The sequence below is a fragment of the Lissotriton vulgaris genome, chromosome 1_1 (assembly GCF_964263255.1).
Source record: "Lissotriton vulgaris chromosome 1_1, aLisVul1.2, whole genome shotgun sequence".
NCBI lineage: Eukaryota > Metazoa > Chordata > Amphibia > Caudata > Salamandridae > Lissotriton > Lissotriton vulgaris.
The window spans coordinates 1,512,345,773-1,512,371,274 of record NC_141685.1 but is presented as its reverse complement, the minus strand read 5'-3'; the positions used below and the strand labels follow the sequence as shown (position 1 = coordinate 1,512,371,274).

The following is a 25,502-nucleotide window of genomic DNA, read 5'->3' as shown; positions in this document are numbered from 1 at the left end:
GCTGGCATTCTTGATATTCCAGCGACCCCTCCCCATCCTCCCGGAGTCCTAGACCATAAGACAAGGGCTCAGGCTCCTGCCTGGAAGGCATGGCTTTAGCCAGCATCACAGGCTGCATGGGTTGACGCACCTCCGACTCTGCGTCGGAGGTGGGGGATCAGAATAGAGCTGGCACCTCAGAGAGCACAGGTGGGGCTTGGAGCATTAGCATCGGGACCAGTGCCAGGGAAGGTCAAGTTGGCAAGACCGGCACCAGTCTGGATCACATCTGTGGATTCAAGGGGCCTGAATTCTGCCTGGGGTGAACCCACTGGCGGGGAACCAATATGGGTCCCTCCCGAACCCACAGGCCCAAATGTGCGACAGCAGGAATGTGTTGATCAAATATGAAGCACATGGCCTAATAAAACTCCCGAAGTTGAGCTGGGGTTACTCAGACTCCTGGAAACTCGGGGAGGTGCGGAACCAGCCCAGGTGCAAACTCAACCTCGGAGCAAGGCCTCAAATGGTGACGGTCTCTCATCCCACCTGAATTCCACAACAGACGGGGTGAAGTCGAAGCCCTCTTCGACTTCTTCTTGTTCTTTTTCTTGTGAGACTTACCCGAATGCCCAGACAAGTTTGAGTGTGATGACTAATTTGGGCTCCATGACTGATCCCGGGACCTTCTTCTCGACCGGGATCAAGACCATCGGGGCGTCGCATGCCGAGCAGCCAGGAGCTTGAGGGACAGCTTCCTGGGGTGCATGGCACGGCAATCTTTGCAAGTCTGGTCGCGCACCAGGCACCAGAGGCAAACATGGTGCTGGTTCGTCACCAACATCTGTCGATGACAAGCACTGTGAGGCTTGAAGTCAGACTTTTTAGTCAATATTCTGGCTACACCAGGAGAAAATCTTTCAAAAAAGACTTTGACAAAAGTCAGCATGCTGGGGTGGCACCGGGCATGTCACTTCCTGTGCGGACGCTGTTACCACATGGAGCCGGATGACACCACACACTCAAGGGTACTGCTCATGAAAAAAGTTCCTGATTCATTCTGATGCCTGTGAATAATTTTAAGGTAAAGAATCTGCAGCTAGAAGTCTCTATCAGAAAGGGGACCCAACACCGCTGGACCCCTGGATCAGAACTGATAAGCACTAGTGCAACCTGGAGTTTGAGCTGTATAAAACTGCAAAAAACACAAAGCCTAAGGTTACTTTCCAGGAAATGCATTCTCACACTGTGGCAGCAAAATTAATTTGCAACTTTAAGGAATAGGCAGAGTGGAGATGCAGAGGCTCTAGAAACGGGTGAAAAAACAACAGAGTCTACAACAAATCATTGTTAACAAGTAAATGGTCTTTTAAAGACCTGTGAAATACTCGGGTGCGGCTGCGATAAGATGCCAGACCAGACAACCCACAGCAGCTCAAGAACTGTCTTTGTGTGTCCGGGAAGCTGTCTAAGCCTGGCTGACACACACACGACGTTTGAGGGGAAGGGGGGCTGAAGCTCACTGAGCGTCAGCTGCAGGGTCAGCAGCTCCGACACACAAACGGCTGAGTCACGATGGGAGGCATTAAAGAAACGCAACCAGGGCTGGACTGAGCATGGCGGGCACCGGACAATCCCCCGGTGCACCGCACGGGTGGGGGGCCGGTTTTGGGCTCCTGGGGGCAGTTTTTTTTACAGGGCCGTTTATGCAGCATATCTGCAAAATCGGCCCTGTAACAAAATCGTCCGAAAACCGGCCCCGACAAAGAGCTCGGTCCCACCCCCAACCTCCCCCCAGGGGGGCTAAGTCCGGCCCTGAACACAACCCTGCACAGGATTGCACTGCCATTGGAAGTTCGTCCTAAGACTACTTTTCATTGGAACACTTTCTATTGAAAATGGCTTCCACCGGCAGTGAGCCCCTGCTCGGGGTGTGTTCTGTTATACTGAGGCAGCATGGAATCACTTTTGTATCACATCACCAGCAAGGAAAGGACTTATAAAGAACTTTAAAGACTTGACCCAAAGACTAAAATCAAACATTGACCAACATCCTAAGTAAGGCAATTGCATGCATTTTCTGACAAAATAACCGAATTTCTATCAAATTTATCACCCTGCTCCAATATTACATCAAGATAATCGAAAGTTGTACAATAATAGCAGATTTTAAGGAAACATCATTTTTAATATTTCTGAACCAGCTTGAATCATTCAACCAAACCAGCATGATGGTCAATTTGTTGATTGAACTATTCAAATTTATTTGCTTCCCTGGGGAAAAATTTGCGTTTCAGCGCCAAATCAGCTCTGCAATTTCGTAAGTGGATCAATGTAAGCTCTAAATTAAAGTGTTCCCCTTCGGAGTAATCACTGTGTGAGTGCACCTGCTTGACACATCCATTGCTGCCTGATCAATAATCTCAGTTGAATAGGCAGCAGCGCTGTCTTCAGCCCGTAAGTAGAATGGAGAAAACTAATGAAGTTTTTTTTTTTTTTAAGTATGCCTAAAATACTATAAGAATACACATGAAACACCTCAAGCGGAAACACGGTCTAGAAAGAAGCAGCCTGTACATGTTGAAAGCATATCGCTCCTTGGATAATGGGCACTTACCTATTGAAAACTGCAGCACAGAGCCTGTGGTCGTGTTCAGTTCAGCGGTGGTCTAAAGGGCAAAAATGTATATGAGAATTAGAAACAGTACTGCAGGAAATGTACCTTTTTGATACATTCTGCGTTGATTACAGCAGACAAATGTCACACACCTGTATAATAATACCTACACGTGTGGATATGCCTAAACTAACAATACAGGAAAACTCGGCTTCAACTGTGAGCTTTAAGATTATAAAAAAAGTGGGTGGAGAAGAAATCAAGCCAGTTTAAGGTCGTCGCCAAAAAGAAAAGAGTTACAGTAATTTGTCTGAAAGGTCATTTTACTTGAAAATGTCAACATTAACTGATATGGACATTTTGACATTTTTAGAATATGCACGCAAAAATATATATACTCATATCTAGAGTCTTCAGATCCGAACACCTTAACTGCAAATATGGAAACGACGAATCTTACTTCGAGGTATCACTATTTTGAAAATTAAGTTGAAAGAGTGAATTCCAAATTGCACACAATTATCAGAGTGTGCTAAACACAATTGTGAAAGGCACAATTAGGTATGTGGATTGTCAATAAAAGCCAAGTGATTGGGTTTTTGTATAAACAAGGGGGAGGGAGGAATAGTGTATCTTGTCATCAATGACTCTCTGACGTGAAGCCAGGCAAACAAACCCATACAAAAACAGAACTTGCTCATGGTATTTGTAAAAGAGAAAGAAGGAATATTTTAGAAATGGCTAACTATGCAAATTGTGCAATTTAGAGGATAACAGCTGTATTATAAGCAGCATTTTTCCTGCTAGTGTTTTAACACTTACTGTGCATTTTCTGCTTTTTTAATAGTTTTTTCTATAGTTTGTCTTTGGAAGTATTTTTGTGTCAGTATTTTTTCTGTGAGTACGTTTTTCTTTTAGATTTTTATTTCTATTACGCTTCCAATATCTCATTTTCTGTTAGCATTATTGCCTGCTGCTGTTCTGTAATGCCTGGAATAGTTAGCTAAAATATTACAGGGTAATTTTGTATTTGACAGCAGCTATTATTTTAATATAACTCCTCGTTGCTCCGCCTTTCTAATGTAGACACAACACCTTCCATTTTATCATTGTTCAGGGGCAAGCGCCATCTATAAATTAGTATGATCGGTTAGCAGAGAAAATGCATCCATGCAGAATTAAATTAAATTCTACTGCATATTATTAATTGTGCTCAATAGTTATGACAAATAAATCTTCTAATAAATGGAGCAACTCCACATTAAAGCATGAATGAGTAGGAATAGAAATTGGGGGTTGTATACAAACATCCATATGTTATCAGCGTTCCTTTCAAACTGAAATATATATATAAAAAAATAACTAAAGGTGTGAAGTTAAATTAATTAAATGCATTTACTTTGTTCTCCATGGTCAGGTCTAAGCTGAAGGTTCACAAAGATTACTGTGCACAAAGATATGACCTTATCTCTTTTATGCTGAAAAGCATACCCTTGCCATCTATTTTAGCCAAAGTTAAATTCAAGACTTGCTGCAAGACAAACAAAACCACACATGACTCAGACAACCACTCACTTACTCGTACATATACTAACATGTTGTCACTCCCCTATAGTCATTAACAAAAGCACACACTCACCCAAACAGCCACTCTCAGATTTACTCACTCACTCATACAGTCACTCACATACCCATTCACTCACCCTTAAAACACTTATGGACACAGCCACACACAGACCCTCACTCACCCATACAGCCACTCACACACCAACACAGTCACTCATTCACCCATACAACCACACACACCCATTGAGCCAGTCAGACACCTACTCACACATGGATACACACAGTCACACAGCCACTCACATAATATGTGTTACAAATAGTATCTCTCATTAATAGTACAAAAAGTTTACTAATTTAACATTCGTAGTATCTTAGTATATATCTTTAACACTCAGAAACTTTAAAAAAGCACTCACAAACACTGGATGATGTCATCAGCAATGTCATTTGCGATGTAATCAGTGATGTGACTGAACATGTCATGAGTGATGTAATATGTGAGGTCATAAGCAGTGCATTCTGGGGGCGTAAGCTATAGTTATCTCAGGTAACAATAACTGATGAATTTCTATGGTTTTGTACGAGTCAAATCTGAGCCTAACTATAACGTCCCTGTAAAATTTGGTTTTTGTCAGTGGATTTCAAAAGATTTTAAATTCTATTTCCTAACTATAATGTCCCTGTAACCTTTGTTTTCTTAGTACATTTCTAAGATACACTTTTCTTAATTTCCTAACTCTAACCTGTAAACTTTGATAATGAGAGTGTTTGTAGCTGTAAAGGGTTGGTGAGTGGGTGTATGCGTGGCTGCATGAGTATGTGTGTTGATGTGTGAGTGGCTGTATGGGTCTGTGAATACATGTGAGAGTGCCTGTGTGGTTCTGTAAGTGGGTGGGTGAGTGCCTTTGTGGGTCTGTCAGTGGCACTATGGGTCTGTGAGTGGGTGTGTGAATGGCTGTGTGGGTGTGTAACGGATGTGTGAGTGCCTGTGTGGGTTTGTGAGTGGTGCTATGTGTTAGACGGGGACCCGGAGGGTCGGCCGAGTAAAGGGGGAGAGGCCTCCTGGTGAGGGCCCGCTCCGGTAATCGTACAGACAAGTAACTTCCCCCTCACAGATAGACACCACACAGAGATGAGTTCTGCACACTTTCATATATATCTTTAGGCAAGGTAATGGACGGTACAGCAGGACCAGGATACGAGGACCCTGTCAATTCTAGTCTCTTTGGGGAAAAGGGTAGCGGGACAGTCTCAGTACCGGGCAGGTACAGGGATAGCGGGTGTGGAGCTCACAATCCTCGAGCTGGTGGGTTCGCAAGTAGGGGCCGCGGCAGCGCCAGCAGGCCTTCAGGATGGTTCACGAAAGGATAAACCGCGGCAGCGTCAGCAGGCCTTCAAGATGGTTCACGAAAGGATGAGCCGCGGCAGCGCCAGCAGGCCTTCAAGATGGTTCACGAAAGGATGAGCCGCGGCAGCGCCAGCAGGCCTTCAAGATGGTTCACGAAAGGATGAGCCGCGGCAGCGCCAGTAGGCCTTCACGATGGTTTACGATGAGGATGAGCCGCGGCAGCGCCAGCAGGCCTTCACGAGCGTTCACGAAGAGGAGCCGCGGCAGCGCCAGCAGGCCTCCAAGGATGAGTTCGTCTCGGTGTCTCTCGACTCCAGGATACAACTGCCTTCCTGCTCTGGAGCTCCCCAGTTATAGGTCTGGCGCCCTTTGATGTCCGGACCCCCGCACTTGGAGGTCAGGAGGTCCGGGATGAGGGAGTCCAGACACCCAGCAGGGGGGTGGAGCCAGCGCCCAGGGAGGCTGGGGGCGATCGACACCTGGCGGAGGGGAGCCATCGACACTCCTCCTTCCATTGGCCTGCCAAGTGGTCTCTTTACCCCCTGGGCGGATGGTGGTGCCGCGATGTCGGGGCCTGGCTGGGCCCGAGGTCGGCCCGAGGCCACGAGGCCTGGTCGTGTAGTGTCCAAAAATGGCGGCTGGGCCGGAGACAGGGGTTCTGGAAGGGATCCGGGCCAGCCGATACTGTGGTGTTCAGGAGCCAGGGTTCCGTCGGGGAAGGGCCGTGGGTTGACCCGGCGGGTTGCAGGGGTGGTTCTTGTCCGGGAAACAGGAGGTGTAGGGGTCCGTGACCCGCCATGCGGGGAGGGATCGGGCCTTCCACGAGGCCTGTCCAACACTATGGGGACTGTGAGTGGGTGTAGGAGTGAATGTGTGGGTCTGTGAGGGGTTGTATGAGCACCTGTGTGTGTATGTGACTAAGTGTGTGAGTGGCACTATAGATTTTAGGTATTTGCATTCTTAGGGTATTTAAAAGGGAAAACCATGGCCTCTGCTCTTGTCAGTAGATGACAAGAAATAAACTACTCATCACTGACACTACAGGTCAGATTTAGATTCCATTACTTCAATGATGAATTCACCTCCATTAAGGATTTAATATTGTTTTTCAATGTGGAATACGAGAGGAAACACATTTGGTGTGCCTTCGCAAAGCCCAAGAAGTTATGAACGTTTGTGCTTTACTGAAGTGGAGCTCCAACTGGGGCACCTGTTATGTTTATATTTGGAAGTGTCTCCCGTTGAAGTTTAATGTCTGTGAAATGCACACATGGGCCAGACTGGAACCTCATTTGTTCCCAGAAGAGTCCCCAGTTTTGCCGAAATCATCTACCCAACTGGAGTACTTTCACCTGGTTAATTAGTAAGTGCTACCTCGTTGAGTAAATGCCTCATGCTTATTCTGCACTATACTGCGTAAAGGACCACGGGGTAATGTCTCTAATGGCCTTGTGTGCATGTGAGTTTTGATAATGAGGTGCTTCCTCAAGTGTCTTCATTCATAAATCCTTGATAACGTGAATCTTCGGCAAGAGAAGACGACAAGACTACAAAGTGTGAATCACCACCAATCACGGGAACTTTCCCTTAGGTAAAGGAAGTACGTGCTTCTATGTTTGGTGGGGATTTCCTCGTATTCCTCTGCATCAATAACGTGTCAACAAAATCGGCTGCAAAAGCGCTAAAGCGCCTTTTGTTTAGCTGTCCATCAACATGGGAAAAGTTGGAATACTTTTGTTTACTGCTAACAAAAACAGAGTTGGTCCCCCTCCCCGGGCCGATTCTGACAACAGGAACCCCATTACATTGAATGGAGCAGGGAGGTCGCTCCCTGGGCCAATTTCAGACACCGGGACCCCATCCCTGGGGCCTGACCCTAAGTCAGAGGGGGAGGGGGACCACACCACCACCTCCCTCGGCTGATTTTTGCACCGGGACCCCATAGCCTGGGGCCCGGCTGAAATTGAATGGGGCAGTGGGGCTGCACCCAGGCAGATTTTGGCAATGGGGACCCAATCCTCAGGGCCTGGCCCTCATTCAATGGGGGGGGGCTGCGCAGCCAACTCCCGGGGCAGATTTTGGACCCCGTGACCCCATTCCTCAGGGCCTGGCTATGGTGCCCTGGGTGACCCAGTGTACATGCTGGGGACCACATGGCAACCTCAATGTCCCCGCGGTCTCAGCCGTCTCTCCGCCTACTGCAGGAGCCGGAATTGCTTTTGCACACAAGGAGCTGCTAGAAATGCAACTCCCTGCATGTGAGAGCAATCCTTTCATCTCTTTCCCTGCCTGCATATCTGCGGGCAAGGAAAGAAATGAAAGAAAATTCTGCTTCCAGCAAGCAGGAGTGGTTTGACAGCTCCTGCTTGCCGTAAGCAGAGTCAATATTTGCTTTTGCTTGGCAGTAGCTGTCATAACTCCAGCCAAGCAAAAGCAAACAACTATCTCCTGAGGGTGGGCACCTCGGGAGATAGCAGGAGCTGGACCTGGGGGGTGGTGGTCCTTATGGCCATATATGGCTCCAGGAGATGGGCTGTGCATCCCCCTCCTTTGTTCAGCATGGGCCGTCCACAGGGCCGTATATGGCCTGGGAGGAGGGCCACATGGCCCCCCTCCTTGTCTAAATGTTGGATTTGACCCTGGGGAGGTGGTGGTCCCTGGAGCTGGATGTCAGTGCGGACCCCCTCCATATGTTTTCTTTTGGCATGGGGAGGTGGAGGCCCAATGGCCTTCTAAAAGCTATAGGAGGGGTGGGTCCATGTGGTTCCCCTCTTTAAAAAAAGCCACAGGGAGGTAATAGTCCCCAGGGCCCTAGGGGGGGAGGTCCGTCCGTGCCCCCTAATTGTCTGTGTAGCCCCGGAAAGGTGGTGATCACCCGGGCATAAAATTGCTTTTGGAGGGGGGCCACGTACGTTTTTCCTTTTACGTTTGCTGTTGATTTGTGACTCCATTGTGATTTCGCAGCCAAAAAATTGTAAAGTGCTTTTTGCCTTGCCGGGGTCCCTCTGTGACCCTAGGACCAGAGATAGAGGGTTTTTTTTAACATTTATTCTGGGACTCGTCTTTAGCCGAGTCTTCGGATGGCTGCCAACACTTCCTGGTTGACGTGTTGGCAGTCAATCAGATATCAGCACAAGATTGCGAGGGTTCACAGAGCCTTCGCATCCCTAGATATACAAATTTGTATTTCTTTAATTAACTTAAAAAGTACTGGATGGATTTCCACCAAATAACAAAATTCACTTTTTCTAGACCAAGAGATAGCTTTATGCTAAATTGGTGTATTTTTGTTCCGCAGTCCAGGCTGTAGTTGTGTCTAAAATCCCTGTGCGAATTAAAAATGGGAAAAGTACATTTTTGACCCCCCCCATACTTAGTTCTCATTGACAGATAAAGCCCAAAGCTTTCCATGCACAACTAGAATCACTGGCACACTTTTTTGAGTAAATGTTTGTGAATATTCGTCAACCGGAGCCAAAGATATAGACAACTAAAAAAACGCTTTTCCTATGGAATCATGGTCCTACCTAAAACCACCTACTGACCAGTAGGTAATATATATATTCAATGCATTTTATAATAAAAAATTTCCAATACGTTCTTCTGTATCTGATTATATATTCATGTAACCAGAACTACAAATTGATATAGGAGCATTACCCAGTGCTCAAATGCATTCTACTGAAATCGCTGCACCCAGTAACAAGATGATGCCTACAGAATAGTACTACATTTGGTGGCAACACATACACTAGCAGATGGGGCAGAGGTCGAAGTGGGTAATTTGTAAATGAATATGTGCTAGAGCCCACACGTTTGCTTAGAAGCCCATGTTTGGTGCTATTGAAGGTCAGTATGCCAAAAACAAGAGTGGTTAATCTGATTTCAATTCATGCCTCTGTAACTCACCATCAGACAGACAGTTCCTGCCTCATTATATAAACCTATACAGGTTCTTTGTTATCCCAGCCTTCTCACTTTGTTACAGTTTCCCCCTCTTTTTCTTCCTGTTTCTTTCCTCTTTTTGTGTTTTTCTCTTTTTTGATATGGGGCAAGGTCTGATGAGGAAAGGTAAGTGCAGGTCCCCAAAAATGAACACTGGGAGGACCAACCTGCAACCACCAACTCAAATTAAGCACTGATTGGTTGACTAATAGGAACAAAGGCAATGAAAGGCTGCAGTTTAGAGGTAAACTAAACCATGATAAAAAACACAGACAATAAGTTATTGACTAATAGAGTTTATTTACATTTTTAGGGTCAGCCGCTAAGGATAGAGAGTAGTTAAACTAGTCAATGGAGGATGCCTAGAGAAGTGGGGTGGGCAAGCAAGGGAGTTTTAAAGTTCCCTGATGTGAGCCTTGAAGGCCTGTGTAACGTCACTAAGGGAGTGGCTAGCTCCTATTTGAATAGGGAGTGTGTTAGTGTGTTCCAGGGTAGTAATCTGAGCAACTGCAAAGATATGGCGTATCATAATAGCCATGGAGGAGTGTGTCTTGGGATTTGGGCGGATAAAAAAATAGAAGCCATTCCATGGTTGACTTTGAACATAAGAATAGGTAATTTGCAGTGAGCATAATGTTTGTTAGAGGGCCTTCCTTAGCATGGTTTGGATGAATACATGATGTTGCTTCTCTGTTGCCATTTAATAGCCCCCTCAACCATTTATCTGGTGTAATACCTCACACTGGTACATTTGAAATTGTTTCTGTTCTCCCTAACTCCAGTAGAAGCAGTGGGCAGAGGGTTCACGTACATTGAAGTGAATGAAATGCATTCTATGTAGTTTGAAACTGTGTTAAATGACCCATTAGGGGACTACCATTCATAGATGTTATTTTCCAACGAACATTCCAACTGTGAGCATAGAGTAATAGAGGTCTGTTGCCTTTGGAGGAATAAGAAGGGGCAGCATCAATTTAAGAATTTTGGGAAAAAGTATTTTGGGTATCCTGTTTGCAACAACTTTGAAATTTGTTTTGATGTGGCTATTTTTTTAGAAAATTGCTGATCGTAATGCAAACGTTATATATAAATTGATTCTCCTTGGTAGGCTATTTTAAACCTGTGTTTTTAACATTTGCGTATGTAATTCTTTGTACCTTTATGCTGGTTTTAATCGAATAAAGACATTAAATGAGATTGAGATTTTTTTCCAGTTTTTGCTAATTCAAGCCCTGTGTTGCATAACAATAGTGAATTATGTGCTAAAGGTTAAGATGCAAAAATACACAAATTATTTAGAGAGAAAGTTATCTTTGCCAGGGTGGCCATGGAAAGTAGGGCCCCTGGGCAATTGCCCACTCTGCCCATGCCTTAAAACGCCCCTGCGAACGGGTGAAAATGAGTCCTTCCTTCAACAGCACATCTAAAATCTCTACTCAAAGGTTTTAATATCGAAGGTGGCTGTTTTTTGATGCGGTATAACTTTTAGGCACACACGGATGGTATACATTCTGCATTCCTTCATCAAATCCTTTGCCTCATGTTTTTACAAATGAACACAAATGTTGTGCTCGTCTAATCCAATGTGAATCTTTTTCAAGATAACAGTCTATAATGTTATAGTTTGGGGGGTATAACCACAATGTAAAATGCATGCTTATTTTATTTGGGGAATGTGTGCTGTTGACATACAAATAATGAGACCTCACATGTGGATTTCGGAAAGGCACAGATGAATTTCTGATGTAATTTGCGAACGTGTAGAACCTGTGCTCATTTGCATAATGTCTACACTCTGATTTAATAACTGAGGTTAAAATAATTAAGAGAAAGTCATACTCTCCCCAAGGCATTTCTGTAATACAGAATCCTCCAACAAGGGACGGATTCACTGGTAGCATTTAATAATCTTTTTAATTTCCTTATTACTGGACGTTATTCAGCAGTGCTTAATTTGTGCAGGTGGTTGCAGGTGGAGGCTCCAGCACTCAGTGATTGGAACTAGGACTTATTTCCCATCCTCAGACTTTGACTCAGAACAACAGAGAGGATGGAAGAAAATGAGAAGGAAGGATGAGGAAAAAGACAGAAAACAGCGACAAAGGGAGAGAGAAGCTGGAGTGAAAAAGAACCTGCATGAGTGAAATATAGTCACAGGACTTCTTAGGGAGACGAGGCAGCTTTAGTATTCAGCACCCCCGCATTCAGCACCAACAGCAGCAGGCTCTTAAGAAAAACATTATGCCCCTGCTCTTATTTAATAAAATGATTTATTTCTTTTTATATGTATTTACCAATTAAGCACTGCTTGTCTCCCAAGGCTTGTTGCTGCCTTGTGGCAGCAAATGATCCAATATAAACCTTACATATTTCTCTACCAATAACATCGGCAAATAAAACAGAAAGGTAAATAATAAATATGAAACATTGCAATCACAAATGCAAAACTGGAATCTGTTCTCTGTCATAAAATAAGTTGGAGTGACCAACGTATCTTTGTCCCTCTAAACTTCGTCTCCACATAGAATATCAGGACAATTAGACCATGCCAATGCCACAGAAACAGGCGCTGTGTAATACTACGGTTGCACAGAAAAACTGAATATAGAAATTCACCAGCTCCAATCAAGATCATGGTTCAATTTGGGACTTACATCAAAAACTGATATCCAAACAGCTACATGACAGAAGAATAAGCCTGATCTACTGGCATAGGAGACCAGCACACAGTGCCAACCAGAGCTTAATTTGAGCCAGTCGTTTCCGTGGCTTGGCACCTGGCACATAATTGTCAACACCGGCGCTCATGACAGTCTGCCACAAGGTGGTGCTGTCCAGCTAATTTAGAGATAGCCACGACAACAGGTAATTATGAATCCAATATACATTAAAAATAACCATTACCTGCCGCCCAAACCATTCTTATTGCTTTGGAGGCCAGAATTATTCAGAATTGTCACACTTGGAGGAGTTTGATGGTTAATAGTTGTGTTGTTACTATCATTGGCAGCACGGCAGGGGGAATGTGTGGCCTCCTGACGAGAGCCCCGGTACATATGCTTTTTAGAAAGTACGCACAGGTGCCAACTTTAGGGCAAAGCGACCGGTGCCACTGCACCTGGCGACAAGCTCGCGGGGCAGTACATTTGAAAATATCTTACAGGGTTAAAGCACCCACTGCAGACCTTGTTGTCAGGTGATAATAGAAATGTTAAGACTATTTTTATGATTAATGTACTTTGCTGGAGGGATCTGAGTTTTCCCTAGTTACAGTTCTGACTCATTATAAAGTAGCACAGAGGGTTAATTCTCCTTCTGAAAAGTACAACATAACATACAAATCTCAGATTTGTGTTTCAGTAACTCGTGCAGTGTGTTAATGCTTTTGTTACAGTGATCCTTTTGTTACTTGCAGGTCATAAATTACAATTCTTTCAATATAGCACAGTGAGTTATACTCCATTATCAAAAAGCTGCTTGCAAACTGCAAGTTCTAGGTTTAGTTCCTTGTTCTTATTTTTCTCAATGGCTCATTATTCTAAGGTTGGTAAATAGATCCTTGGGCAGTAACACATTCTTATTAGTGCAGACAACTCCAACCCCTGGGTTACATTTTAAAGCCTGTTTTGAGTTTTCCTACCCTAAGAACTCTTAAAATATAATGCCTACCAATATGAATAGTATGTAGCTCCTGCACCATGCAGCCCTCAATGTATTATGTAACTTTTCCTATACATTGATTTCACACTTGCATGGTTAATGTTCTCTGTATAACAAGTGTGTGTGTGATGTAAAGTGCTCTGATACACTACTGTTGGTTATAAAAGAAATTAACTAAATGTGAAAAAGGGGTTTTTAAGAGATGAGGGGCATCGTCGGAAGGTAGTTAGGTATAGTAGAGAAGGTGATCATTTGGAGGCACCAATAAAAATTGTCGCACCCGGCACCGTCGGCTAATGCAGACCCTGCCAGCACAATTAATTATGTGAACCAGTATTCAGAAACATACACTTTGAAAAAATTGATAAAATCACTCTTACTGGCATATATCTGAGAAAATTTCAATAACTCTTTTCAAACTCTCTAAAACATAAAATATCTTCTGTGTGACACATGTATATCTCAACATTCCTCAAATGCCAGATTATTTCCCAACAAAATTAGAACAATTTAACAAGAAACCAAAAAAAAAAAACAGGCGCCATCAATAAAACGTGGCCGACAATTTGGAAAAAAAGTAATAATATCTGCAATCTGCAAGCACTGAATCAATAATTTCCCCACAAATGCACTCCTTAATGCTGTTAAGCCCTTCTCTCATCTCACCTAACAGCGGAGGCCCACTCATCCTACCATTATTCTTTTAACTTGACCTAACCTTCCGTATTTATAAAACTACATTCACAAAGAAAGTCAGAAAATTCCAGGCAGGGAGGTCTGCCTTCACCAGGATGCAATTTTCAGACTTTATGAAATTCACAAATGTTCACAGAGTTGTGGCAGTTGCAGGTTTCCAGGCATACTTCTGGGAAAGCAATTGGATATTTCTGGAGGAATTCTATTTCTGCTGTACAGAGTTCTCCAGAAAACTCCAAAAGGTGGAAATAGGAACCCCTGTTGAAATACATTTAAAAAATGTACAAGAATCCTTTTCCGTGTGGAGAAAGTCCTTCACGTACACCACCACCAAATTTGGCCACAATCAATTTCCTTTCCCAGCGTAGAAAGTGATCTATGCCAGCCCTTGCCTGGAGAAATAAATATTACTGTTTGGGAAGAGTTTGTGAATGCCCACAAACATCAATATTTGTGTGCATTCACAAACGTCCAAAGTTAACCATGCTTGGAAAATACAACTTCCCATCCCATGAGCAAGATTTTTGGTGTGGAGAAACATTGACCTCATGGCAGAGATTTCTGCATAATTCAATTGGCCTATGCCAGCCAGAAAATCCTGACAATCCTAGAGGTGTAAAACTGGTAAATTTGGTCAAACACGTACCTTTAAGACTAAATTTAACTTTATGAATCAGGTCCCACAGATTCAATACTTTAAAGTCCAGCTCAAGATGGAGCGGAAGGATAGAGGTACAAGCAGCAATCTTCAACAAATTCTTCATGAAAACGTTCCCTTTACAGCCAGGTTTCTCCAATTCCTTAAAACCCATATTTAACAAACAAGCATGGGTGTGTATCCTATCTTCATTGCCAGTGTTGCAATCATAGAAATACCTGAAAGTTGTATGAATACACTGGAGACTGCATATTCTCAATATTGAATAAAGAGGTAACACGTCTATAAATAGAATGATAAGTAGAAGATAATATAGCACCCCACCAAGAAGAGTGAAGCACACCCTGTTCAACCTGGATGCTCACCACCTTTATCAACTGTCCTGGGTGGCTACACCAAAGCAAAGTAACAATTCAGATCACATAGTTCTCAAAAAAAGTATGGATGTAAGGGGCTAATTTGAGCATCCACAACACTAGTATGGATTCAAATACTACTCACCACCACCCAATCTTTGGGTTTTATGCTTTATAAGTGGACGAGATGCTGCATATCTACCACTTAAGCACATAATGATACTTTCCCTGTGATAGAAGAATCTGGTGCTCTTGTCTACTGGCTTGGTCCACCAGGTGTCTTCACCAACCTTGGAACTCAGATAGTCAAAATATAGTACTCTCTGCTGTGGAGAGTTATCCTCATGTATGTTTGGGCTAAATGACTTATGGGAATTACATATTACGTATTTAGTTTTACATTAATGTTTTATCTGATCTCTTAAGATCAGTAAAGCCATGGCGTCCTGGAGTCCAGAACAAGGTAATCAGCAAATAGCAATTTGCCAATCCGCCTAAAGAAAGCCTCCGCTGACCCCAGCGATCTATAAAATGATCATCCGATCTCCCTACTCCCCTACCCAGCCAAGTACTTGAGAAAGCCATCAACCAATAGCTCACCGAATTCCTGGAACATAACCACCTACTGGACGCCTCACAATCAGGATTCAGGACAAACCATAGCACTGAGACCGCAATGCTACCACAGATGACATCAGAACACTCCTCGAACATGCAGAAACCGTTGCCCTGATCCTTCTTGACCTCTCAGCTGCCTTCGACACCGTCTCTCACAACACCCTCATCAACAGACTCTGCAACATAGGAATACAGCAAGATCCCTTAAGTGGACCACCCCCTTCCTTACAGAATGCACACACACAGCATTTGACTGCCTGCCTGGACCTCTGCACCCAAAGACATCTTATGTGGCATACCACAAGGATCCTCCGTCAGCCCCATCCGGTTCAACATGCGCATGACCCTCTCGCAGATGTTGTCAAATCCCACAGACTCAACATAATCTCCTATGCAGATGACACTCAATTGATCTTCTTACTCACCGAGGTCCCCTCCAACAGCAAATTCAGCTTCTGCAACGCCATGACCAATGTAAGTGAATGAATGAGAGACAAAGGCCTCCAGCTCAACTCAGACAAACCTGAGGTACTTATCTTTGGGAAAAATATCTCCACAGAGGACCACAGTCTGCAAAACTCAGACCCACATCCACACCGACCAACCATGCACGGGTCTGGTGGCTCAGTGGACTAATGCGTCCATTGCAGGGACCTGTGTTTGACCTCATGGTCACAGGTTCAAATCCCGGCGGGTCCACTCAGCCTTTCATCCATCTGAGGTCGATAAAATGAGTACCATTGAGTTGGGTAACAATGAACATCTGTTATTCAGCGCCAAGAGACCTCTGGATGAACGTGCGCTTTACAAATGCACATGTTATGTTATGCAGGCAACCACAGCATCATCCTCGACAGCCAAGCGACTACGAAATGACAAATCAACGCAGTCGCCTCCTCCTACTTTCACACACTTCACTTACTCCACAGATTCTTCAGATGGATGCCTACCAACACCAGAAAGACCGTCATTCAGGCCCTCATCAGCAGCTGCCTCAACTACGATAACGCCCTTTATAATGGCATCTCCACCCAGCCCATCAGAAGACTACAAACCATACAGAAGGCTGCAGACAGATTCCTCCTGGTCCTCCCCAAATAAACCCACATCGCCCCCAATTGAGAGACCTCCACTGGCTCCCCATCCAGATGAGATACCAGTTCAAGATCCTCATGCATGCCTACAAAGCCCTCCATGACTTAGGACCTGCCTACCTCAACCAGTGACTGAACTTCCACCAACCCTCTAGACACCTGTGCTCCTCCTCACTCGCCCTTGTACCCACTTCAGGCATTCGTTGCAGCCGCAGTGGTGGCTGCTCTTTCTCCTACATCTCTGCCAAGACCTGAAACAACCTCTCCATCCAGCTCCGTAAAGCCCCTTCGCTAGCAGACTTCAGAAAGAGACTCAAGACCTTGCTCTGAGACACTGCACCCAGATACCCCTAGAGGTGAAAGTGTAGAGCTTTACAAATGCTGTTTGATTGATTTCTTGACTGAGAACAAGAGAATTGTTTATACAAAGAGCTAAATGGGAAACTACCCCATACAGAAAGAAGAAAAGGGAGAGAGCCTCCTTTTGTGCACCTCCTATGTTTCCCAAGATACAATATGGAGAAAAGAAAACAGCGATTCTGAGTGATGCCATTGCACTTACTGTGGACCTTTAGCTAATACTATACAAAATATATATTCTTGGTTATCAGCACATTTACCCCATCCTTTATCATGTCTCTTATGACTAACATGAGAAATCAGAAGTGTTACTGTGGCGCTGTGCTTTTAAGATTAAGAAAATGTATGCACAAATTATGCTTCCTTTGAGTGCTAACAGAATCTCTCTTTTTATACTGTCAAAATGCCCACTGAACACAATGGTATTCTAGATAAAGAGTACCACAGAATATCTTCTCTAAAGTGTTTGTCAATCACATCTAAAGGGACGGTTGCAGTAAACTGCTGCACATATCTTAAGGAAATTAGCAAACAACTTACCAATTCTCTTGGGCCGTAGGGTTCACAAAATGTAACAGCATTCCCGTGCATAATTACACCACACTGCTCCCCCACCTCACAGTTGCTGCACTCGGTCCTGCAAAATAAACAAATAAAGAGTTAGAATAAAATCTAGGAAGGATTTTTGGGAACAAATGACTCCTTTGGGGTCTTCACTTTATGTCAACAGATGATAGATACACCATTATTGTGTCCTATTTCCTCCAGTTCACTACTAATCATAACCTCCATACCCTTCCAACCCCACCTTGGTTCACCTATATCTGACAAATAATGAAGCAGAAACTGCCGCCATCAAAAGGTGTAACCTTTTAATGAAGTTGACTTCCCCAGTTCCAACTGTGGAAGTGTGTATTTGATGCAGATGTAAGAGGTGTAAATACAATGGATGATGTGGAACATGCTGCGTTCTCATGGTTAAGGGACTATTATGGTTCTTTTTGATTTAGTAGGGTGAGAATCAGAGAATCACACATAGATCACTGCCACACTAGCTGGCCAGTAGGGTGCCAGGACCAGGTTTATTTCTGTGCTAATGAAACATGTCATTGTTTAGAAAATATCTAGTGCTGTTCTCTCAAAGAGACAGATTGTAAACTAGAGCTGGGCTACGGGCGCCTACACATAGTGTCACTCTCCAACACAGCACTCGAGTATTTACGATAATTCTAGATACACCATCACATGCCCATAATAAGGGACTCCAGCAAAACCAGAGTACATACTACTGCAAAGGACTCAGACTATGAATTCAGACTGCACTCATACCCTGACAACTTGCCACAATGGTAGGGGCTTCTTGAAAATAAATGAGGCTGAGTGGTCGAGGAAGAAAGTGTGTCGTCCAAAGCTCTCATAGTCTGACGAGTTCTGAGACTTCCAAACAGATATATCTTGGAAGAGGTCCAATAAGGGTAGTATATCTGAGTTGTGACTCGTGCACTTGGCAAACATTCTCCAGTCGTTTCTGGGGCATCTTGTGCCACCCCGCAACAGTTGACATCAGTGCCTATCTCTCCATAATTCTAGAATTGATCCAGATTGGAAAAGGCGAATAAATAACCTGTGGTCAGCTGACATGGAAGAAAGGAGAAAAAAGGAAAGCTCTGAAATTGAGGGGATCCACACTTCTCTTTACCCAATTCAGGTTCTCAACTGTAGTATCTAGATTGTTAGACTATATGACAGAGATGATTCAGTTTTGATATGAGCTGTGGTTGGCCTTCCACACAGTCAAAACACTCAAGATTCTAGAAGTCAAATAGGTTTCTGTGAAGAATCCTGATCTTACCCTTGGCAGTATAACACAAAAAGCCAGACCCTCCTCACAGAAAACTATGAGGAATACATCAATAGCAGTATCAAATAAATATTACCATTAGGAAAAAAGCAAACAAATGTTTCCAAACCGATTTAGCTAAAATGAAAGCTGTTGTATAATTGTAATCACAATCTGATGTAGGGACTAGAAGATATTAACAAATTAATTTGGATGTTTTTTTGCATTCAAAGCAGTCCTTGATTGTGAAAAATAAACAAACCAATGATCTAGCTAAGATTTGCATCAAATGACACTTAGAGGCAGCAGTGCATATCTTTGCCTCTCAAACAAGCAGTGCCATCCAGTTTTTAAACAAAGACGCGTTTTTGGGAAAATGTGTAATTTAAAACACACTCATTCACTTGCATCAAACTTAAATGTAGTTGCAGTGTACATGCCCAGATCTTTGGACTCTTTTCTAAAAACACATTTCTGTGATTTCCAGTTGCAGGGATTTCCTACAACTCAGTGCCACAGTAGTTACTATACTTCCATGGAAGGATTCTTGGACATCAGCTCATGGGTTCAGTGGGAAAAAAGGCTTTTCTCCACTTCCTATCAGGGAATTAGCCAAAAGTTCAATCATCATTGATCTTGCTTGTTTTCTTCAAGGCAGATGCATCTTTCTCTATACCTTGGATCTTCCACCCATTTATTCACAGAAGAGAAGTTCCACAGGAGATCATCGAATCCCTTCCACCTGACTTTAGTATAGCCAGGGTGGATCGACCGTCAGGCCGAGGAGGCGGCATTGCTGTGATCTACAAGGCCCCCCTGGTCTGCTCCCTTGAACCCCTGGGAATAGAAAACTGCGAAGCCGGCGTATTTGCTCTGAAACTCGGCCCTCAGGACCATATCTCAGGTGTCCTCCTCTATAGACCTACTGGAACTATGGGAAATTTTAGACCAAGTTTACTAGAACATCTCGCCCACTTAGCGCTGAGACATAGGAAGGTTCTCCTCATGGGTGATTTAAATATTCACCTTGATGATATCTAGCTAAAAGAGGCCACTGACCTGAAGCAGGAATTACTAAATACAAACCTGGTTCTAAAAAACCTAACACCCACACATATTCATGGCCATCTATTGGATCCGGTGTTCGCCAACTGGGAGGGCATCACCATGAATACTCCCAACCCACTTCCCTGGGCAGACCATTTTCTAGTCCCTTTTGAAATTAACACTGGAAACAAGCTTACCCCCCAACTGAGTAGCAATAATAGCTTCCCATACCGCAGATGGAAAAAAAATTCCCAACCCGTCTTTAACGAGATGCTGAGCTTAGGTGGGTTGCCGGGAGGCACAGATAGTGAAAGCGCTAATCTTAACTTAGATACCCGAATCCTTTACACCTTGAACAAGGTAGCCCCTTTATGCACGGTCAAAAAACGATACAGAGCTAGGAGATCGGCACCATGGTACAACACAGATCTGCAGTCGGTCCGATCTGAGTGCAAAAAGCTAGAAAGACTGTGGCGCAAGGATAAGAATGATCAAACTAAACTACAATACAAAACAGCCCAGAGAAGTTATCAAAAACAGGTCAGAGCTGCTAAAGCAACCTTCTACGCAAATAGAATTAGTGAGGCAGACTGTTCATCTAGGGAACTCTTTAAAATCTATAAAGAAATCTCTGTCGTCTCTCTCTCCAATACGCCGGAAGTTGATTCCGTCACGGAATGTAACAAAGTGGCAGCATTTTTTGCCAACAAGGTTAAGAAAATATACAGCTCTTTCTCCACATATCCTGCGGCTGGAGAAACCTTCACAGAACTAAAGGAACCGGAGATGGCAAATTCAAAACAGAGGCTAGAATACTTTACTGTACCGCCAAGTAAAGAACTTATAACCATCGGTAATAGCATAAAATCGGCTCGCCTCGTGACCCTGCTCCTCCAAGGGTCATGGGCGCTAGTATAGCCACTTTAGAACCATACATCCGCCATGTCCTGACAACATCCTTTGATTCCCAGACCTTGCCAAGTAACTGGAAAAAGGCAATTGTACTACCTATTAGGAAAAAACCTAATGTAAGCCATGATGTCCTAGAGAACCTACGACCTATCTCTCTGCTACCCTACACCGCTAAAATTGCTGAGAAAATTGCAAATGTGAAACTAATGGCATTTGCGGAGCAGAATAACCTCCTACACCCCTCCCAATCGGGTTTCCGAAAAGGCTTCTCTACTGAGACGGCCCTACTAAGAGCCACCGAAACTCTACGTCAAGGAGCTGACGCAGGCCTAACCATGGCACTGGTCATGCTTGACCTTAGCGCAGCGTTCGACACTGTAGCACATATCACCTTGCTACAGTGTCTGAACAGAGGAGGTGTGACTGATAGAGCACTCGGCTGGCTTAAATCGTTTCTGACAGGCAGAAGCTTTCAGGTTCAACGGGGCTCATTTCAGTCTGAAGAGTGGGTACTGGAACAGGGAGTGCCACAGGGCTCTGCTCTAAGTCCTACCCTTTTTAATCTATATATGGCACCCCTGGCTGAGATAGTTCAATCGTACGGCGTAGAGATTGTATCCTACGCCGACGATACACAGCTCCTACTCACCCTCACCCAAACACCGGCTGCTGAAGCCAATAACTTCAGAACCTGTATGCAAGCACTGGCCACCTGGATGGATACGCACTGCCTTAAATTGAACGGATCCAAGATGGAGGTCTTGGTGGTTGGTGGTGATCAACGACTTTGGACTTGTGACTGGTGGCCAAACTGTTTAGGCGATATGCCTACACCATGTACTGAAGCCAAAAACTTAGGGATATGGATGGATCCCACACTCTCCTATGAAACACACATCAACCGTCTAGTAGGCAAGTGCTTTGGAATCCTTAAAACTCTCAACAAAACCCTGGATCTCCTTCCCTTGGAGGCCAGGCGCACTATGACCCAGGCACTGATTACGTCACGCCTCGATTATGGCAATGTCCTTTTCCTAGGAGCCTCTAGAAAAAGCATAGGACGACTCCAGATATTGCAAAATGCTGCAGCTCGCCTGGTGCTAAGACTCCCACGAAGAGCCAACTCTAAAGCCTCCCTGGATGCCCTCCACTGGCTTCCAGTGAACAAAAGAATAAAATACAAAGCACTCCTAATATGTCATCAGATCATATGGCATAAAGCCCCCGGCTATCTAACAGGTCTGGTTACCAGGTACGAGCCACACAGATCACTGAGATCCAGTGGTATGGGCACGCTTGTGACCCACCGCTACAGGAGAGAAAAAATGGGAGGACGATCCTTCAGAGTGGCGGCTGCCACAGCATGGAATAAACTTCCCATCGATCTCCGCCTGGAGCCTTCTGAGACTATTTTCCGACGGAAACTTAAAACCCATTTGTTCTCCCTATAGTCTCTTTTTTGCCCTGTGCCTCGCACTATCTCTTCCCCCCCCCTAAAGGAGTCTCTTTCCTCTCTCTCTCAGCGCGGGGACACGCCAAGATGGCGTACCTTATCCATGCGCTCTATAAATGCCTTTATTATTATTATTTATTATAGGAGATAGGCTTCTCCCAGGAATATACTTGACTCTATTAGTTTAGCTGGTGGTCTAGAGGACATATTTCTTACTCTTAGAGAAATCTTTCAGCCCCAAAGATTCAAGACGAAGAATCAGTTACACTTCTAAGTGCTTCAACAGGCAGACAGGAATTCTTGCATGAAGGTTGTCTTCATTCTTCCAAAGTCACAAGCAAGATGAAATGAAATGAATTTGTACTTGTAAAGAGCACTTATACCCCAACCGGGGTTTCCTGGCGCTGTACGCATACCGCTGTGGAACCCTTCCTTGCTTTTCCCTGTGAAATGTCCACTCCTGGGCACCCCCAAGGTAAAGCCAGGCATCCCAGCGCTGTTGGGGCCGTTGTGGAGATTAAGCAAGCTATTGCCCAGAGTTGCAGAGTGGTACCCATGATTAGAATAGGCACTGAGGCGAGAATTATCAGGTCCAAGGAAACTGAGCCCAAGACCCTCCGAGGCGGGAATTGAACCCTGGTCCCAGGCCAGACCTCTGCATCAAGGTCTGCCGCTCTAACCATTGAGCCACACTTCTCCAGATTTGGTGTATCAGGATCACCTTAAGGTCAAAGTAATCTTGCAATGATGGTTTCCTCCAATTTATTAAAATGACAGAGCAGTGATTTTTTGAGTTTGCCTCACTCCTTTTCACTTTCCTAATTCCGACCAATGCTAACATTTTATTATTAAAGATAAAGACACCCCTTCGTGGCACACAGCCGTGTCCTTCCTACTTTCAGTCTGTGCGATTTGTTCTGTTAAATGGAGTTTTGTGTTCTAGATTCCTTATTTCGATTGATAGCTGACATTAGCAGGCAGGAAGGCATTTCTTGAGTAGCACTTTGAATAGTGCCAAGTTTTATTTAAGGCAAAAATAGAAGATAGGCATTTTTTAAGAAGAATTTTGATAAGTGTCAAGAAGAAGGCGGATGGTGAGCAGGAGGGCTATTTTTCTAGGCAAGCTATTGATCAATGGAAGTGTCTGAGATGAGGTATGCAATGAAACCAATACATGATGAGCTGCAGCAGGGTTAGCCACAGGAACAGGATTAATGACACAATGCCCCGCTGATTTCAGAAAGGACAGAATTTGTCAACATTAAAAGTCACTCATGCAGAAAATAAAATAAAAATCCATGATGACTCACAATTTTCGTTTTCCTTAGGTTGATGCCTTAAGAATGACTTGAGTACCTATCTGCTACCCAAATTATAGATGAATAGGCAGGAGTTTTAAATCATGAAGCCTCACTGATCATGCAGCATATTACCCTTCTAGATTAAAAGCTGGTCTTAACTTTTAAGGCCCCCAAGTACTGTGAGGGAAGACTGCTTAAGTGCAATTAGGCTTTAATATTCCCTAAAACCTGACCTTCCTAACATACCATAATGAAACGTCACATAACAGTGGAACCAATCTCAGAAACAAGTACATCTCAAAAGAGATCCCATCACGATCACATGAATTTCAAGATATGTAACTGGTCTCGAACGGATCCTAAATCCTACACCATAATATCAAGTTGTTTCTACAGAACGATGGCATCATTTGTATTCAAGTGAGCAAGATGAACAAATGCATGTACCTAGATGGATACCTGCATTCTGTAAAACCAGCTATAAGAATCCATGACTGAGACTTTCTAGAGGACCGACTATTGTATCAACTAAACAGGCTATTAAAATCATGTCTGCACAATTAAAAACAGCGTCCGTTCAATTTCTAGAATTCCATCTTAACGTTAATATAATTATCCATGATCAGAAATTCATCCAGCTAAACCTGTGTACTACTCCTTCCAATAACACAAGTATACACTTAACTCAGAAAGCCCTGATACAGGAAATTAGCCGAATCCTTATCAAAAGTCCAAACAGTAACGTTATTTTGACTGGTGACTTCAGTGCAGTTTTTGATCCTACAATCTTCCTTGATGAAATTTTCCAAAAAGTAGATTTACGTGGGCACATACCAGAAAGTAGATGGCAAAACACAGTAATAGACTTGCAAGCTGTCCTAGGTTTACGGGAGAACTGATTGCTATTTACTGTTTGAAAAACATTATTCAGCAAAAAATGCCATAAAAGTTAAAACCGAAATACAATAAGACAGAAAAAAGAACGCACATTCAGAATATTGTTCACGCATATGAGCTTACAAAGTACATAGGTTTAAATCACATATAAAAGGCAGCTCAGCCAAACAGTTAAAGAACGTTTTGTATCCAAAATGTGGTGAAACAATCGATAAGATTTAGTGGATCAAGATCTTGTTGGACCATATTTTGTATCCCTTCTACACAAACAATATATAAAGTTGGTTCCTAAAATAGAGCTTTCCACTTAGCTCACTTAGTTCTTTCTGTTCACCCTCAATACACCAGCTTCATACCAGCCAAACTGGTTCTCAGAACCTGTGCCTCTTTTCTGCTAAAGGTGGTGACACCGTTCCATGTCAGCCAAAGCATCACTCTGCTGGCTTTCTGTGCTCCACTTCACCCCTCCAAGGAGGAAGAAAGACTCCACCGGCTAGACCCTAAGCACAAGACGATATCTGGACACGGTTGGAATCACTCTACGCTTGGACATATACTTAAACTCTCGTTTATAATGAAGCTTTACTGGCTGCTAGGCTGAACCTACTGGACATATTCGACCGACTAGGACATACAGGCGGTCGTTAGGCTTGAAGCCTCTACAGTTTCTACCATACGACCGAATACGGATCAACCACGCTGACCTCGGCTCATGATGTCTATTACTCTTGCAAGACATATAACAGTTCATCATTTGCCCTAAAGAAGCCCATGTTCGGGCGAAACGTGTTGGCTGTCTCCAACAAAACACATACCAGGCATATTTGAAATAAAGATACACAAAGACCAATGACTACCGATTGTTTTTCCACTTTGTACTTGTTACATTGCTCAACTTGTTAACAATTGATATTGCCGCTCATCCACATTTTATGCATGACCCCTAAGAGGGCACTGTCCTTTTATATTGATTGCTTCACAGAATATCACAAGCATGATCAATTCACCAGAACAAAGAAGGAGAATGCAGGGATGAAATGGACCATCTCCACGTAACTTGTATTCAGAATAAAGATCTGCTATGTGCTATGAATTAGCCCAGAAGAAACCTCTAAAGGGCCTGCGGGTTGATTCCACTAGAACCAAACCTGGGTC

At 43.8% G+C, this 25,502-nt stretch overlaps 1 protein-coding gene across 1 annotated transcript in view; it reads right to left on the bottom strand.

Annotated features, from left to right (window-relative positions):
• Nucleotides 1-25,502, bottom strand: part of RELN (reelin) — a 1,675,658-nt gene that overhangs the window by 969,827 nt on the left and 680,329 nt on the right. Inside the window, exons 7-8 of the mRNA XM_086967429.1 lie at nucleotides 17,438-17,534; nucleotides 2,597-2,648 (exon numbers count right to left, since the gene is read on the bottom strand). Coding sequence (XP_086823555.1) covers nucleotides 2,597-2,648; nucleotides 17,438-17,534 — 149 coding nt within the window. The remainder of the gene's footprint in view (nucleotides 1-2,596; nucleotides 2,649-17,437; nucleotides 17,535-25,502) is intronic.